The sequence below is a fragment of the Lagenorhynchus albirostris genome, chromosome 2 (assembly GCF_949774975.1).
Source record: "Lagenorhynchus albirostris chromosome 2, mLagAlb1.1, whole genome shotgun sequence".
NCBI classification, from domain to species: Eukaryota; Metazoa; Chordata; class Mammalia; order Artiodactyla; family Delphinidae; genus Lagenorhynchus; species Lagenorhynchus albirostris.
The window spans coordinates 133,725,967-133,743,260 of NC_083096.1; the positions used below are offsets into that span (position 1 = coordinate 133,725,967).

Here is a 17,294-nt window from a genome sequence, read left to right on the forward strand (position 1 = left end):
ATATATATATATATATGTATATAAAATGTAGCTTTTCCTATCTAAATTAAAGTATATCATGTTATATTGGGAGGTGGTTTGTTTTAACATTATATTTTCTTGTGTGTATTGCTAGCCTTAGGAAAAAACATAATTACATACTTTTCCACAAGAAAAAAAATAATGGATTTTTGCTTTTTTCTGCCTTTAGTTCCATGTTTTCCAGCACCTAACATAACTTGTAAGGATTCTGGTGGCAATGAAACACATTTTACTGGAAACGAAATTGGTTTTCTCAAGCCCATATCTTGCCGAAATGTGTAAGTACCTACCTTACCGAAGCTAAATTTTCAGATTACTTGCCTATGTTGTATCTTGACTGAATGGAGTGAAGAGGAAAAGAGTTAATTTGTAAGGAGAATCCTGCACTAATATAATTTATACCTTTTTGCTTTTGTCAGAAAATCTCTATTTTAAGTGTGCATATCGTTATATATATATATATATATATACATATATATATATATGTATATATATGCAGTTTACCAACCAAGTAAAGCTCAGTAGTTCACTATGTGGGATAAATAGAATGAATGGCTTCATGCCTTGTCAGTTCAGCCAGGTTTTGCTACCAAATGGCTTATGAAAAAATTCTGTTTTCAAAATTTGGGGGCTTTCTTGAGTGCAAATAAGGGATTGTGTACCTATAGTATTAAAAAAATGCTAATTAGTAACCATTTGCATTTTGAAACTTGGTTTCATTATTTGTAATAGGTTTGGATGATAAATGGTAATGTTAAACAGAATTCAAAAGTTAGTTTGGTATATTAAGACAAATGGTTTTATTTTGTTGGGAGTATTGTTTGTTTAAAGGACTTTTAAGTTTGCTATTTATTTTTGCTCCAGTAAAGCTAACAGTTTATTCTTACGTTTTGTCCTGAAAACATGATTTAATTTTACCCATTTTTGTTAATTGTTGGCATTCTATTTTTATCTTTTACTGTACGTTGTTGCATTTTATATGATGGCACCTATTTTGCAGTTATATCAAAAAACAACCACTATTTGACTGTTTTTGCAAGTTCTATTAGAATTCTTAGAAATTACTATTAGAGTCTTTTTTTTTTTTTTTTGACCCTACTTCACTGAGTTAATGAGGGGCTTTAGATTCTATCTTGCTGTGTAATCCAATCACTTTAAGCTTCTTGGGTTCCAAGATTGCTCATAAGTAAAGTAAAAATTGTTAAAGGGAATTATTTCCAAAGTACTTAGATATGGTTTAGTCAGTTTTTAGATTTATAGATTGATGTTTCCAAATGACAAATAATTTGTTAAGTGTTGGTCCAAGGTTATAATACAACAACTAAGAAAATCATCCATTAAGAACAGCTAACCATTCAGGTTGGACGTTGCAGGTTCATATTACCTATAATGGTCACACCACAATGATCTGCCACTTAATTTCCAAATCAACTCTGCTTTTCCTTTTACTGTCTCTGAGTAGTTAGGCTCAATGCAACTGAGCTGTACTAATCATGCTCACAAGACATTGATTTCAATTGTGATAGGAAATATAACTATCAAGGAAACTAGATACTCCACGTCTACTGGCCAACTTATTCCCCTCCTGTAGTAAAGTCTACAATTCCAAAATAGAATTTGCTTGATGAGCACTGAATCAGAACAAGGGGAGTTAGATTGATGGATAATTTTAATAAGTCACAAAAGTAACATAACCTGATATATCACTTTCCTTTATCAGGATATTCAGTACATGCCTACCAAACAGCCAGCTGCTAGTTAGCTACTGAGTAAAGACTCACTGACAAATTCTTAATTCATTGAGTGTGGCTTTTCCAGTTTACATATTTTCCTTCTCCTGTAGGCATATCCTTTTATAATATTGATACTTGACTAGAACTCCATCTCAATATTGCAGATATAGCCATTCTATAATGTATTCTTCAGCAACTGAAGTCTAAACTATGTCTGATTTGTTACTGAGTCACACACCTATTTATACTGGCCATCTGCATTAGTTGGAGCAGCCTGTTGTAACAAACGTCTTAAGAATTTCAGTGACTTAACACAGTAAAAGTTATTTCTCACTCACATCATAGTCCAATTTGTGTTGCCTTGGGGGTCTGGATGGGGTGAAGGGAGTGGTAGTTGCTCCATGCAGTCATGCGGGCTCTTGTGCTTTCATCTTGTAGCTTTGCTTCCTCTTGTCCTTAGAGTCCTTTCCATTCGGCCAGCAGATGAAAAGTGGAGAAAAAACCCCTGCAGGAATGTTTTATTGGCCAGACATAAAATGATGGCATACATCACTTCTGTCCTCATTCCGTTGGCCAAAACTAAGTGATGGCTGCACTTAACTGCAAAGTTAGCTACAGTAAACAAAGGCATATCTCAGAGATATCGTGAGTTTGGTTGCAGACCAGTGCAATAAAGCAAGTCACATGAATCATTTGGTTCCCCTGTGTACATAAAAGTTATGTTTATACTATATGTAGTCTATTAAGTATGCGATAGCATTGTGTCTAAGAAAACCATACCTTAATTTTAAAATAATGCTGTTGGAAAAATGGTGCCGATAGACTTGCTTGATGCAGGGTTGCCACAAACCTTCAACTTGTAAAAAACACAGTTTATCTGTAAAGCACAATAATGCAAAGCACACCAAACAAGGTCTGCCTGTTGTTTCGTTGTATGTACATGAGAAAAAGAGAAATGATTTGGTAAACAATTAGACAGATCTCTTCTACACCACCAGTTTTTAGATTATCCTTTAGGATGATTTATTTATGTAGGTAACTGCTTTTCTGATTTCATTCCCCTTACCAGCCAAGATTTTTGAGAGGCTTGTTTCTATAATATTTATCTTTTATGAATTTTTCAGTCTAATGCAGTATGGCTTTTGGCCATACTGAAATTCGCTAGCCATCTTTGTTGCTATATCAAATGGATATTTATAGTCCATATCTTAATCCTTCTACAGCATTTGGCATTCCCTTTTCTTAAAATACTTTCTTTCCTTAACTTCCAGTATAAAACACACTTCTATTTCTTTTGATTCCTATTCCTTTCCTTCTTCCTTAAATCTTGATATTCCCAAGATTATGTCCTTGGTCCTTTTCTCTGCTTCATTCATCCACCCCTTTGGTTTCTCTCACCATCTTTATATAAAGGTCCTTTCCTTCAAATCATTTCCTCCTTTGTATTAGTGAATGCAGCTGTTCTACCCAGTTTCTTAAGCAGAAACTTTTGGAGTCATTCTCCTATTCTCTCATTCCCCACATTTCTTCTGGCTGCTTCTGCCTTCTTAGTATTTCCTAATTTTGTTTCCTTTTCTCTCCCACTGCTACTATCCAGTAGGTTATAGCTTGAGTTTCTACAAAGTCTCCCAATTTATTTCTCTACTTCTAGTCTGGTGACCCATTGCAATGTAGAAGGGGCACTACTGCCCTCAGTGTAAAATCTGACGTTCTTATAATATTAGATGCATAGACAGAATCTCTGGGTTGTTTACCATCTTCCCTAACTCCCTGAAAATGTCCTGATTGTGAGTCAATGCAAAAAACAGGATCGTAAGCAGGAGACTGAAATAATCAGATTTGACTTTAAAATGATAACTCCAGCTACCTTTTTATTTCTTTACTCCTCTTTGCAGCAACTCCTTGAAAGAGTTATCTAATACTTCTTTTCTTTAATTTTGTCCAACCTTTTTTTTTAATTGAGTTAACATAGGTTTGTAACATATAGTTTCATGTGTACATTATAATTCAACTTCTGTATACACTGCAGGGTGCTTCTCACCACATCTAGTTTCCATCCATCATCATACAGTTGATCCCTTTTACCCATTTCGCCTACCTCCCACCCCCTTCACCTCTGTGTCTACCAGTCTGTTCTCAGTTTCCATGTGTTTGTTTTTGTTATTTTTTGTTGTTCATTTACTTATTTTTTATATTCCACATATGAGTGAAATCATATGGTATTTGTCATATTTGTCTTTCTCCATCTGACTTATTTCACTTAGCACATGGCACTTAGCACATAGACCTCAAGATCTATGCATGTTGTCACAAGTAGTAAGATTTTTGTCTTTTTTTTTTTTATGGCTGACTAGTATTCTTGTATATATATACACACCATATCTTCTTTATCCACTCATTCATTGGTGGGCACTTAGGTTGTTTCCATATCTTGGCTATTGTTAATAATGCTGCAGTGAACATTGGGATGCATATATCTTTTTGAATTAGTGTTTTCTTACTCTTTGGATAAATACCCAGAAGTGGAATAGCTGGATCATATGGTAGTTTTCTCCATACTGTTTTTCTTTTCTTTTCTTTTTTTAAAATAAATAAATTTATTTATTTATTTATTTTTGGCTGTGTTGGGTGTTCATTGCTGCACGGGCTTTTTCTAGTTGTGGCGAGCAGGGGCTACTCTTCGTTGCGGTGCATGGGCTTCTCATTGCGGTGGCTTCTTTTGTTGTGAAGCACAGGCTCTAAGTGCATGGGCTTCAGTAGTCGTGGCACGCGGGCTCAGTAGTTGTGGCTCACGGGCTCAGTAGTTGTGGCTCGCAGGCTCTAGAGTGCAGGCTCAGTAGTTGTGGCACATGGGCTTAGTTGCTCCGCAGCATGTGGGATCTTCCCAGACCAGGGCTCGAACCTGTGTCCCCTGCATTGGCAGGCAGATTCTTAACCACTGTACCACCAGAGAAGTCCATCCATACTGTTTTTCATAGTGGCTGCTGTAATTTACATTTCCACCAACAATATATGAGGGTTCCCTTTTCTCCACATCCTCTCCAACATCTTGTCTTTTCTTGTTTTTATGATAATAGCCATTCTAATGTGTGAGGTGATATCTCATTGTGGTTTTAATTTGCATCTCTCTGATGATTGAACATCTTTTCAAGTGCCTGTTGGCCATGTCTTAAATGTAAAAATGTCTGTTTAGATCCTCTGTCCATTTTTTAATCAGGTTGTTTGTTTTGTTTTTATTGAGTTGTATGATAGGAATTGCACTGAATCTGTAAATTGCTTTAGGTAATGTGTATTTTAACAATGTTAATTCTTCCAATCCATGAGCATGGGATATTTTTACATTTCTTTGTGTTTTCTTCAATTTATTTCAATAATGTCTTACAGTTTTTAGTATACAGGTCTTTCATCTCCTTGGTTAAACTTATTCCTAGGTATTTTATTATTTTTGTTGCAATTATAAATAGGATTGTTTTCTTAATTTCTTTTTCTGCTAGTTTGTTGGTGTATAGAAACACAACAGATTTTTGTATATTGATTTTTTTACCCTGCTGTTTTACTGTATTTGCTTATTATTTCTAATAGTTTTTGGTGGAGTCTTTAGGGTTTTCTATATATAAAATTATGTCATCCACAAATAGTGACAGTTTTACTTCTTTCTTGCCTTTTATTTCTTTTTCTTGCCTAATTGCTCTGTCTAGGACTTCCAATATTATGTTGAATAAGAGTGATGAGAATGGGCATCCTTGTCTTGTTCCTGATCTTAAAGGGATAGCTTTCAATTTGTCACTGTTGAATATGATGATAGCTGTGGGTTTGTTACATATGGCCTTTACTATGTAGAGGTACATTCCTTCTGTACTCATTTTATTGAAAGTTTTTATCATAAATGGATTTTGAATCTTGTCAAATGTTTTTCTGAGTCTTTTGAGGTGATCATATGGTTTTTATTCATTTTGTTAATATGGTATGTCACATTGATTGATTTGTGGATGAATCATCCTTGCATCCCTGCAATAACTCCCATTTGATTATGGCATATAATCCTTTTAATGTATTGTTGTATTTGGTTTACTAATATTTTGTTAGGGATGTTTGCATCTATGTTCATCAGAGATATTGGGTTGTAATTTTCTCCTCTTGTGGTGTCCTTGTCTGGTTTTGGTAATGCTGGTTTTGCAAAATAAGTTAGGAAGCATCCCCTCCTCTTCAGTTTTTTGAAAGAGGTTGAGAAAGATAGGTATTAAATCTTTGAATGTTTGGTAGAATTCACCAGTGAAGCCATCTGGTCCTGGACTTTTGTTTTGGGGGAGGTTTTTGGTTAATGTTTCATCTCTTTACTAGTGATAGGTCTATTCAGGTTTTCTATTTCTTACTGATTCAGTCTTGGAAAGTGGTATGATTCTAAGAATTTATCCATTTCTTCTAAGTTGTCCAATTTACTGGCATACAGCCATTCATAGTAGTCACTTATAATCCTTCATGTTTCTTTGGTATCCATTGTAACTTCTCCTCTTTCATTTCTGATTTTATTTATCTGAGTTGTCTTTTTTTTTGTTGTGAGTCTAGCTGAAGGTTTGTCAACTTTATCTTTTCAGAGAACCAGCTCTTAGTTTCATTGATCTTTTCTATTTTCTTTTTAGTCTCTATTTCATTTATTTCCACTCTGATTTTTATGTTTTCCTTCCTTCTGCTGACTTTGGGCTTTGTTTTTTCTCCTTTTTCTAGTTACTTTAGGTGTATGGTTACATTATTTGTGGTGTTTCTTGAGGTAGACCTGTATTTCTATAAACTGTCCTCTTAGTACTGATTTTGCAGTGTGTTTCCCTTAGATTTTCAGTATGTCATATTTTCATTTTCATTTCTCTTCAGGTACTTCTAAAATTTCTCCTTTAATTTTTTTCATTGATGCATTAGTTATTCAGTAGCATGTTGTTTAGTTTCCACATGTTTGTGATTTCTCCAGCTTTCTTCTTATAATTGATTTCTAGTTTCATACCATTGTGGTCAAAAAGATGCTTGATATGATTTCAGTTTTCTTAAACTTATTGAGACTTGTTTTGTGTCCCAGTGTATGGTTTATCCTTGAGAACATTCTGTGTGCACTTAAGTATGTGTATTCTGCAGATTTTGAATGGAATATTCTGTATACATACATCTGTTATTAAGTCTCTTTGGTCTAGTGTTTCATTTAAGACCGACTTTTCCTTCTTCTCTTTCTGTCTAGATGATCTGTCTGTTGATGTACAGGGGGTGTTAAAGTTCTTATTCTGTTGCTGTCAGTTTCTCCCTTTAGGTCTGTTAATAACGCTTTATATATATTTTGGTGCTATTTTGTTAGGTGCATATATGTTAATAAATGTTATATCTTTTTGATGGGTTGTACCCTTTATCATTAGTATATAATGTCCATCCTTGCCTCTTATTAACTTTTTTGGTTTGAAGTCTGTTTTGTCTGATATGAGTATGGCTACACCTGCTTTCTTTTGGCTGCCATTTGCTTAGAGTATCATTTTACAGCCCTTTACTTTGCACTTATATTTATCTTTAGAACTGAGATGTGTCTCCTGGAGGCAGCATATAGTTGGGTCTTATTTTTTAATCCATCCAGCCACTCTGTGTCTTTTGATTGGTGAATTCAATCCATTTACATTTATTGTGTTGTTGTGTTTTTTTTGGCCACACCCTGCAGCATGTGTGATCTTAGTTCCCCAACCTGGGATCAAACCCATGCCCCCTGAAGTGGAAACGTGGAGTCTTAACCACTGGACCACCAGGAAAGTCCCCATTTAGTGTGATTATTGATATATGAGGACTTGGTATTGACATTTTATCTTTTCTCTTCTGGTTGTTCTATAGTTCCATTGTTTCTTTTTCCTTGCATTTCTGACTGCTGTTTTAGCTTGGTGGTTTTCTATGATGTTTTTCTTAGTTTTCTCTTTTTTTATGTTTTTTGTCTCTGCACTAGATTTTTGTTTTGTTATCATGAGGTTTGTATAAATGTTTTAAATTTAAAATAGTCCTTTTTCTGCTGGTAGTATCTTATCCTAATATGCCTCTACAGGTTTCATCCTTTTCCTCTTCTCCTTTTATGTTTTTGTTGTCACAAGTATGTCTCAACACAAAATGCTGTGAGTTTGTTACCAAATTGACATAGCTGTAGTTATTTTTAGTGCTTTTTTTCCCACCCTTTAACCTTTGCTGTAATTAAGTGTTTAACAACCTATTCTGATATACAGTTGCAATTTTCTGATTCTGTCTATTTATTACCTTACTCAATGTTTTATGTACTTTTGCCTTTTCATTTCAGGTAGAAGAGCTGCTTTCAACATTTCTTGTTAGGCAGGTGTAGTGGTGATAAACTCCTCAACTTTTGTTTGTCTGGGAATGCCTTTATTTCTCCTTTCTGTCTGAATGATACCTTTGCTGTATAGAGTATTCTTGGTTGACAATTTTAATCTTTCAATATTCTGACTTTGTCATTCAACTCTCTTCTGGCCTGTAGAGTTTCTGCTGAGAAATCTGCTGATAGCCTCATGTGGGTACCTTTGTAGGTTATTGTCTTCTTCTTTTTCTTTTTTTCCTGGCTGCCTGTAAAATTCTTTTTGTCATTGACTTTTGACAATTTTAATATAATGTGTCTTGGAGAAGGTCTTCCTGTTTTGAGATAAGTAGGTGTTCTATTAGCTTCATGGGCTTGTATATCTAGTTCCATTCCCAGATTTCGGAAGTTCTCAGCTATTATTTCCTTAAATAGGCTCTCTGTTCCCTTCTCCCTCTCTTTTCTTTCTGGGATACGCATTGTCCTTATGTTGCCTTTCTAATAGAGTTGGATAGTTCTTGTAGAGTTTCTTCAGTTAAAACAAAAATCTTAGCTCTCTCCTCTTTTACCTGAATCGTTTCTCAATTTCTATCTTTGAGTTCGCTAATTCTCTCTTCCATGTGTTCTACTCTATTTCCAATGCTTTCTAATGCCGTTCTTCATGTTGTTTATTGAGTTCTTCAGCTCCATAACTTCTGTTTGGTTCTTTTTTAGAGTTTCAATCTCTTTGTTAAAGTATTCCTTCTGTTCATTAATTTTATTCCTTAGTTCACTGAACCGTCTTTTCTGTTTTCTTATATATAGCTTGTTGAGTTTCTTTCTGATACCTGTTTTGAATTCTCTGTCAGTTAGACCACAGTCTTCTGTGACTTTAGTTTCTGGAGAACTGTCATTTTCTTTTTCTGATACTGTGTTACTGTGCTTTTTCATAGTGCTTGGTGAGTTCCTTTGCTGGCGCGTTTGAAGTAGTGAATACCTTTCTTATTTAGGTAAACCTTTATTTACTTTGATTCTAACAGTTCAACAGGTTGGTAATGAGTCCTTTCTTTTGTTTTTCAGTAGGTGGCACTATAGCATAAGTTATAGCTCAGTTTATCTTACCTGAGTGCTTCTGGCTATATTTGAGAATTGGCACTTTCCACCCTCCATCACCTTTGCCAGAGACGTCGTCAGTGCCCTCATCATCACTGCTTGTTCCTCTGGGGTTACTGGTGCCTTGAGATGGCGGGTGCCTCTGCCATATGTGGGGTTGCCTGGGTTGTGGGCACTGCTGTAGCGGTGAGGGAAGGGGGAATGGGGAGAAGGAGCCAGGTTTGGGTGTGCTGTGGGGGAGAGCAGAGTCACAGGTACCACTGTGGCCCTTCCAGTCTTTCTTAAGCCTGTTCTGTTCTGTCTTTTGCCCTCATCGTTACCAGAATTGCTCTTGCTGAGGTCACTAAAGATCTCCTCTTGGTTAAATTTAGTAGTAAATTCTCAGGCATTCTTACGTCATTCATCAGTCACATTTGGCACAGTTGATCACTCTGTTCTTAATACACTGTCTTCACTTGACTTTCCAAGATACCACACTCTTTTGGTTTTACTTCTTCCTCACTGTTAGCTCCTTCATGGTTTCTTCTCTGCTTGATATGGAAAGGTTTGTTGTACATTATTGTGACAATAGCTCACAAATGCTCCCCTACAGTCTATCTTCAGCACAGCAGCTAGAGTGATTATTTTAAAATCTAAATCAGATCACACTCCACACCTCTACTTACCTCTGCAGTAGCTTCACATATCTCTCAGAGTAAAAGACAGAGTTTTTACTTAATGATGATATTCAAGGCCTTGCGTGATTTGCCTTCTTTGCCCCCTATTATCTCTGACCTCGTCTCCTACTATTCTTCCCCTCTCTTACTCCACTCCTGCTGCACTGTCAGGTATGCTGCCTTTGCAACAGCGATATTTTTGGCTGGAACACTCTTCCCTCAGAGGTATGGCATGGTTAAGTCACTTACTCTAGATTATAAGCTCTTTAGGCATCAGGGATCTTTGTCTCTTGTTCATTAATATATTCCAATAGCCTAAGATAGTGCCTGGCACTCAGTAGCCACCCAAAAAGCATTAATTGAGTGGATGAATGAACCAGTTAACAACTAATAATAATTAACAGTTTTATTTTCTAAAATGTTTACATGTTGGAAATATATGAATGTGACATTCATGTTCCAATTCTGTGCAGAAATGGCTATTCATACAAGGTGGCGGTTGCACTGTCTCTTTTTCTTGGATGGTTGGGAGCAGATCGATTTTACCTTGGATACCCTGCCTTGGGTGAGTATGTTTCATTTAAAAAAAATTCTTGTGAAACTTGTAGGTTAATGTACCTACTCTTATAGATTAAATCTCTGCATACTATTAATAGTTACAAGTTCCATGTAGCTGGAGTTGAAAGGTCAGTGTTCTTCTGTGAGTATAGAGCTAGCAGTTAGCTCTGTAGTTAACTTGGATAAGAAATTGACTTTTCTTGTGTTTTCATCTTTATGAAAACACACACTCAAGATAGTGTAGTCACTAATTAGAACAGTAGACTTGAGCTGTCATTACTAGTGCTGGGCACACAGTGGATGTTCAATAAATGTTTTATGAATAAATGCATATCTTTTCCTATCCCTCCAAAAAATGTTTGCCTTCTACCTGAACCTCTATAAGTGTTGATTTTGGAATAGAAACTACTTCTTTCAGGAGAAGTTGGTGTTGGAACTACAGCAGCCAGCATGAGCTAGTGTGGAGCCTGGTTATTACCCTTAGCATCCCTCCCCATACCTTCCTCCTAGCTATAATCTTTACATTTACCATAGTTGCTAATGCTTATGAAAACTACTTACATTTGATGATAGCTTTTGTTTAAATAATACTTTCACATGCCTGCCCTTATTTATGCCTGAAAACTCTCTGAGTTTATTATCCAGTTTAAATCTTCTTTAACAGGTAGGGAAATTGTCACCAGAGAGGTTAAGGGATTTACTGACTCTGGAGGCCTTGCTTTGTACTGTAACATATTTGTTGTTATCATCACTGTTTTATGGATAGCGAAATTGTCATGAGATTAAGAGATTTACCCAAGGACACTCAGCTAGTGACCTGACTTTGAACCCAAATATTCTGGCTCAAGAGATCATGCTTTATTTACTGTAGTACTTTGCTTCTGTATTAGCCCTTCACTGAGCAAATTTAAAGTTTCTGAATGCTCTGCTTTCTAGCTAGCAAAGCTAATCTTATTCTTTCCATGTTGCTACCCACCAGAGATCAAAGAGGAATTTTCACTGTGGGGTTGGTGGGAATTATATTTCTGTTAACCTTAACTGGAACTCAGTGTTATAAGGTCATAAATAGAAGTCATAGTTTAAAATACTATATACCTGAAATTTTTTCAGTTAACAAACATTTATTCAAAATTTACTTGCTGTTAAGTAAGTAATGAAGTTCTCTGGAAATAACGATGGAGATCACAGTTCATACTGGTTAGAAGAAAATAAGTAATAAATGGTAGGCCAATTTGTGCTACAGCACTGTTACAGAAGTGTAGTAAAAGTGCTATGAGAGCAGAGGAAAAAAGACTGATTTAGTCAGCCTTAGGATGTGAGGGAAAACTTGTTGGATGAGGGGACATTTGCACTAGGTTTTTAAGGATGAACAGATTAGAGATTTAGGGCATTACAGGGAACAGCATGTGCAAAAGCCTAGGGTGTGAAAGAGCATATGTGCAGTGTTGAGAAAATGGTGGATAATTTAGCCTATGATGTAGGAAGAAACGTGGCAGAACATGAAAAGTGATTGCAGAGGTAGCCTGTGGTCAGATTATAAAAGGCTTTGAGAAAGAATTCCCTGGTAGTCTAGTGGTTAGGATTCAGCAATTTCATTGTTGTGGGCCCGGGTTCGATCCCTGGTCGGGGAACTAAGATCCCACAAGCCGTGCAGTGTGGCCAAAAAAAAAAAAGGCTTTGAGTGTCTTGTTCTGGAGTTTGGACTTTACCCTTTAAACATCAGAAGGCATAAAAGTTTTTAATCAGAGGAGTGTCATGGTCAGGTTTATATTTCAGGAAGATGATACTGGAGAAATTGTGGGAAATGGCTTAGAACGGAGAAAGAGTGGTGGCAGAGGAAGCTAAAAAGAGATGGATGCAGTAGTCCTGGCCTGAGGGAAGGAGAAATACTATTTCTTTGAACAGTTTATTCTATGATGATTTTGAATAGTAAATATATTTTAAATATTTGGTTTAATGAGTGACTTTTTAGCTTCCTGTGATGTGTGTCAAATGAGCTGTCATGTCATATGGTCTAAGTTAATTTTTTTGACTTATTGTAGCACATAATAACATGTTGGTTTGTATATTATGATTTTCTTTTCCTACAAAATAAAACTCTAGGTTATAAAGCTCTGTATAGTGACTCTGGTTCGTGAATGTTAGCTCCCTGCCAGGAGCTCCCTTTCTCCAACCACTGCTACTCCAATCTATTAATTAATTTCAGTCAAAGAGAACCTTTCAGTTTGAGGCTGAGATTCTCTAAATTTGCAAATGTAATTTTTACATTTGTCTTTATTTCTTAGTGTAAAAATCTTTAAGTAACTTTATTATTACAACAACCTTTGGATGTTCATTAATTCAACAAGTTTTTTGACTGTTGGCTTAAGATACAACTTTCTCAAGATTGTTAAGTCTGTCACTTCTCATTCATCTGCTTCTGAATTTTCTTCCATTCTCTTTATTCTGCTGGGTTTATGGCTTTAAAAATCCCTTTACTATCCTTTAATGGGGTCCTGGAGTGAGAGGAGTTAAGAGGACATGTCAAATACATTATTTTTAACTGAAAGTTCTTATATCTCTTCAAGCATTCAAATATTTTTATCCCTATCTTACTGACATTTAAGCTATATAAATGTGAAGGATTTTGATGTTTTATCAATTTAATCTAATCTAATATGTAAAATTACCGTGTTTGTAAACTTAAAACATTTAAATGTTTTTAATTAAGTTTTAATTTTTACTAAGAATCCAAGGTTAAAGAATTTTGGTATTCAATTAAAATGATTACTGCCATTTAAAAAAATTCTTAAATGGAGAATGCAATGTTGACTGGTATGAAAATAGTTACAGGTAGAGCCTAAAACTATTTTTCTTATAATCTTATTTAATCTTTCTTCATGGTAATGAAAAGCAGTGATAGTATATTTATAGATAACTTTTTTTTTAACATCTTTGTTGGAGTATAATTGCTTTACAGTGGTGTGTTACTTTCTGCTGTATAACAAAGTGAATCAGCTATGTGCATACGTATATCCTCATATCCCCTCCCTCTTGTGTCTCCCTTCCACCCTCCCTATCCCACCACTCTAGGTGGTCACAAAGCACTGAGATGATCTCCGTGTGCTATGCAGCTGCTTCCCACTAGCTATCTGTTTTACATTTGGTAGCGTATATATGTCAGTGCTACTCTCTCACTTTGTCCCAGCTTCCCCTTCCCCTTCCCTGTGTCCTCAAGTCCATTCTCTATGTCTGCATCTTTATTCCTGTCCTGACGCTAGGTTCTTCAGAACCATTTTTTTTTTTAGATTCCATATATATGTGTTAGCATACGGTATTTGTTTTTCTCTTTCTGACTTAACTCACTCTGTATGACAGACTCTAGGTCCATCCACCTCACTACAAATAACTCAATTTCGTTTCTTTTTATGCTTGAGTAATTTTCCATTGTATATATGTGCCACATCTTCTTTATCCATTCATCTGTCCATGAACACTTAGGTTGCTTCCATGTCCTGGCTATTGTAAATAGAGCTACAGTGAACATTGTGGCACATGTCTCTTTTTGAATTGTGGTTTTCTCAGGGCATCTGCCCAGTAGTGGGATTGCTGGGTCAATGGTAGTTCTATTTTTAGTTTTTTAAGGAACCTCCATACTGTTCTTCGTAGTGGCTGTATCAATTTACATTCCCACCAACAGTGCAAGAGGGTTCCTTTTTCTCCACAACCTCTCCAAAATTTATTGTTTGTAGATTTTTTGGTGATGGCCATTCTGACCAGTGTGAGGTGATACCTCACTGTAGTTTTGATTTGCATTTCTCTAATGATTAGTAATGTCAAGCATCTTTTCATGTGTTTGTTGGCAATCTGTATATCTTCTTTGGAGAAATGTCTATTTAGGTCTTCTGCCCATTTTTGGATTGGGTTGTTTGGTTTTTCCATATTCAGCTGCATGAGCTGCTTATATATTTTGGAGATTAATCCTTTGTCAGTTACATTGTTTGCAAATATTTTCTCCAATTCTGAGGGTTGTCTTTTCATCTTGTTTGTGGTTTCCTTTGCTGGGCAAAAGCTTTTAAGTTTCATTAGGCCCATTTGTTTATTTTTGTTTTTATTTCCATTTCTCTAGGGTGTGGGTCAAAAAAGATCTTGATGTGGGCTTCCCTGGTGGCGCAGTGGTTGAGAGTCCACCTGCCGATACAGGGGACATGGGTTCGTGACCCGGTCCGGGAAGATGCCGCAGAGCGGCTGGGCCCGTGAGCCATGGCTGCTGAGCCTGTGCGTCCGGAGCCTGTGCTCCGCAACGGGAGAGGCCACAATAGTGAGAGGCCCGTGTACCGCAAAAAAAAAAAAAAAAAAAAGGTCTTGCTGTGATTTATGTCATAGAGTGTTCTTCCTATGTTTTCCTCTAAGAGTTTTATAGTGTCTGGCCTTACATTTAGGTCTTTAATCCATTTTGAGTTTATTTTTGTGTATGGTGTAAGGAAGTGTTCTAGTTTCATTCTTTTACATGTAACTGTCCAGTTTTCCCAGTACTACTTATTGAAGGGGCTGTCTTTTCTCCATTGTATATTCTTGCCTCCTTTATCAAAGATAAGGTGACCATATGTACGTGGGATTATCTCTGGGTTTCTATCCTGTTCCATTGATTTCTATTTCTGTTTTTGTGCCAGTACCATACTGTCTTGATTACTGTAGCTTTGTAATATAGTCTGAAGTCAGGAAGCCTGATTCCTCCAGCTCCATTTTTCTTCCTCAAGATTGCTTTGTCTATTCGGGGTCTTTTGTGTTTCCATACAAATTGTGAAATTTTTTGTTCTTGTTCTGTGAAAAATGCCAGTGGTAGTTTGATGGGGAGTACATTGAATGTGTAGACTGCTTTGAGTAGTATAGTCATTTTCACAATGTTGATTCTTCCAATCCAAGAACATGGTATATCTCTCCATCTGTTTGTATCATATTTAATCTCTTTCATCAATGTCTTACAGTTTTCTGCATACAGGTCTTCTGTCTCCTTAGGTAGGTTTATTCCTAGGTATTTTATTCTTTTTGTTGTAATGGTAAATGGGAGTGTTTCCTTAATTTCTCTTTCAGATTTTTCATCATTAGTGTATAGGAATGCAACAGATTTCTGTGCATTAATTTTGTATCCTGCTACTTTACCAAATTCATTGATTAGCTCTAGTAGTTTCCTGGTAGCATCTTTAGGATTCTCTATGTATAGTATCATGTCATATGCAAAGTGACAGTTTTACTTCTTTTCCGATTTGGATTCCTTTCATTTCTTTTTCTTCTCTGATTGCTGTGGCTGAGACTTCCAAAATTATGTTGAATAATAGCGGTGAGAGTGGACAACCTTGTCTTGTTCCTGATCTTAGAGGAAATGCTTTCAGTTTTTCACCATTGAGATTGATGTTGGCTGTGGGTTTGTCATATATGGCCTTTCTTAATGTTGAGGTGGGTTCCCTTTATGCCTTCTTTCTGGAGAGTTTTTATCATAAATGAGTTTTGAATTTTGTCAAAAGCTTTTTCTACATCTATTGAGATGATCATATGGTTTTTATCCTCCAATTTGTTAATATGGTTTATCACATTAATTGACTTGCGTATATTGAAGAATCCTTGCATTCCTGAGATAAACCCCACTTGATCGTGGTATAGGATCCTTTTAATGTGCTGTTGGATTCTGTTTGCTAGTATTTTGTTGAGGATTTTTGCATCTATGTTCATCAGAGATAGTGGCCTGTAGTTTTCTTTTTTTGTGACATCCTTGTCTGGCTTTGGTATCAGGGTGATGGTGGCCTCGTAGAATGTGTTTGGGAGTGTTCCTCCCTCTGCTATATTTTGGAAGAGTTTGAGAAGGATAGGTGTTAGCTCTTCTCTAAATGTTTGATAGAATTCACCTGTGAAGCTATCTGGTCCTGGGCTTTTGTTTGTTGGAAGCTTTTTAATCACAGTTTCAATTTCAGTGCTTGTGACTGGTTTGTTTTTATTTTCTGTTTCTTCCTGGTTCAGTCTCAGAAGGTTGTGCTTTTCTAAGAATTTGTCCATTTCTTCCAGATTGTCCATTTTATCGGCATATAGTTGCTTGTAGTAATCTCTCATGGTCCTTTGTGTTTCTGCAGTGTCAGTTGTTACTTCTCCATTTTCATTTCTACTTCCATTGATTTGTCTTCTCCCTTTTTTCTTGATGAGTTTGGCTAATGTTTTATCAATTTTGTTTATCTTCTCAAAGAGCTAGCTTTTAGTTTTATTGATCTTTGCTACTGTTTCCTTCATTTCTTTTTCATTTATTTCTGATCTGATCTTTATGATTTCTTTCCTTCTAACTTTGGGGGTTTTTTGTTCTTCTTTCTCTAATTGCTTTAGGTGTAAGGTTATGTTGTTTATTTGAGATGTTTCTTCTTTCTTGAGGTAGGATTGTATTTCTATAAACTTCCCCTTAGAACTGCTTTTGCCGCATCCCATAGGTTTTGGGTCATTGTGTTTTCATTGTCATTTGTTTCTAGGTATTTTTTTGATTTCTTCAGTGATCTCTTGGTTATTTAGTAGCATGTTGTTTAGCCTCCATTTGTTTGTATTTCTTATAGTTTTTTTCCTGTAATTGATATCTAGTCTCATAGCACTGTGGTCAGAAAAGATACTTGATACAATTTCAATTATCTTAAATTTACCGAGGCTTGATTTGTGGCCCAAGATATGGTCTATCCTGGAGAATGTTCCATGAGCACTTGAGAAGAAAGTGTATTCTGTTGTTTTTGGATGGAATGTCCTATAAATATCAATTAAGTCCATCTGTTTAATGTGTCATTTAAAGCTTGTGTTTCCTTATTTATTTTCATTTTGGATGATCTGTCCTTTGGTGAAAATAGGGTGTTAAAATCCCCTACTATGATTGTTAGTGTCGATTTCCCCTTTTATGGCTGTTAGCATTTG

The 17,294-nt window shown here is 35.9% G+C and overlaps 1 protein-coding gene across 10 annotated transcripts in view; it reads left to right on the forward strand.

Moving 5' to 3' along the window:
- TM2D1 (TM2 domain containing 1) overlaps positions 1 to 17,294 on the forward strand; it is a 158,914-nt gene that overhangs the window by 11,918 nt on the left and 129,702 nt on the right. For all 10 annotated transcript variants that reach the window (XR_009538911.1, XR_009538912.1, XM_060139901.1 and 7 more), the window contains exons 3-4: positions 191 to 299; positions 10,295 to 10,386. Coding sequence is in view for 8 of the 10 variants with exons in the window: in XM_060139901.1 (XP_059995884.1) it covers positions 191 to 299; positions 10,295 to 10,386 (201 nt within the window). In the remaining 2 variants the exon portion in view is untranslated. The remainder of the gene's footprint in view (positions 1 to 190; positions 300 to 10,294; positions 10,387 to 17,294) is intronic.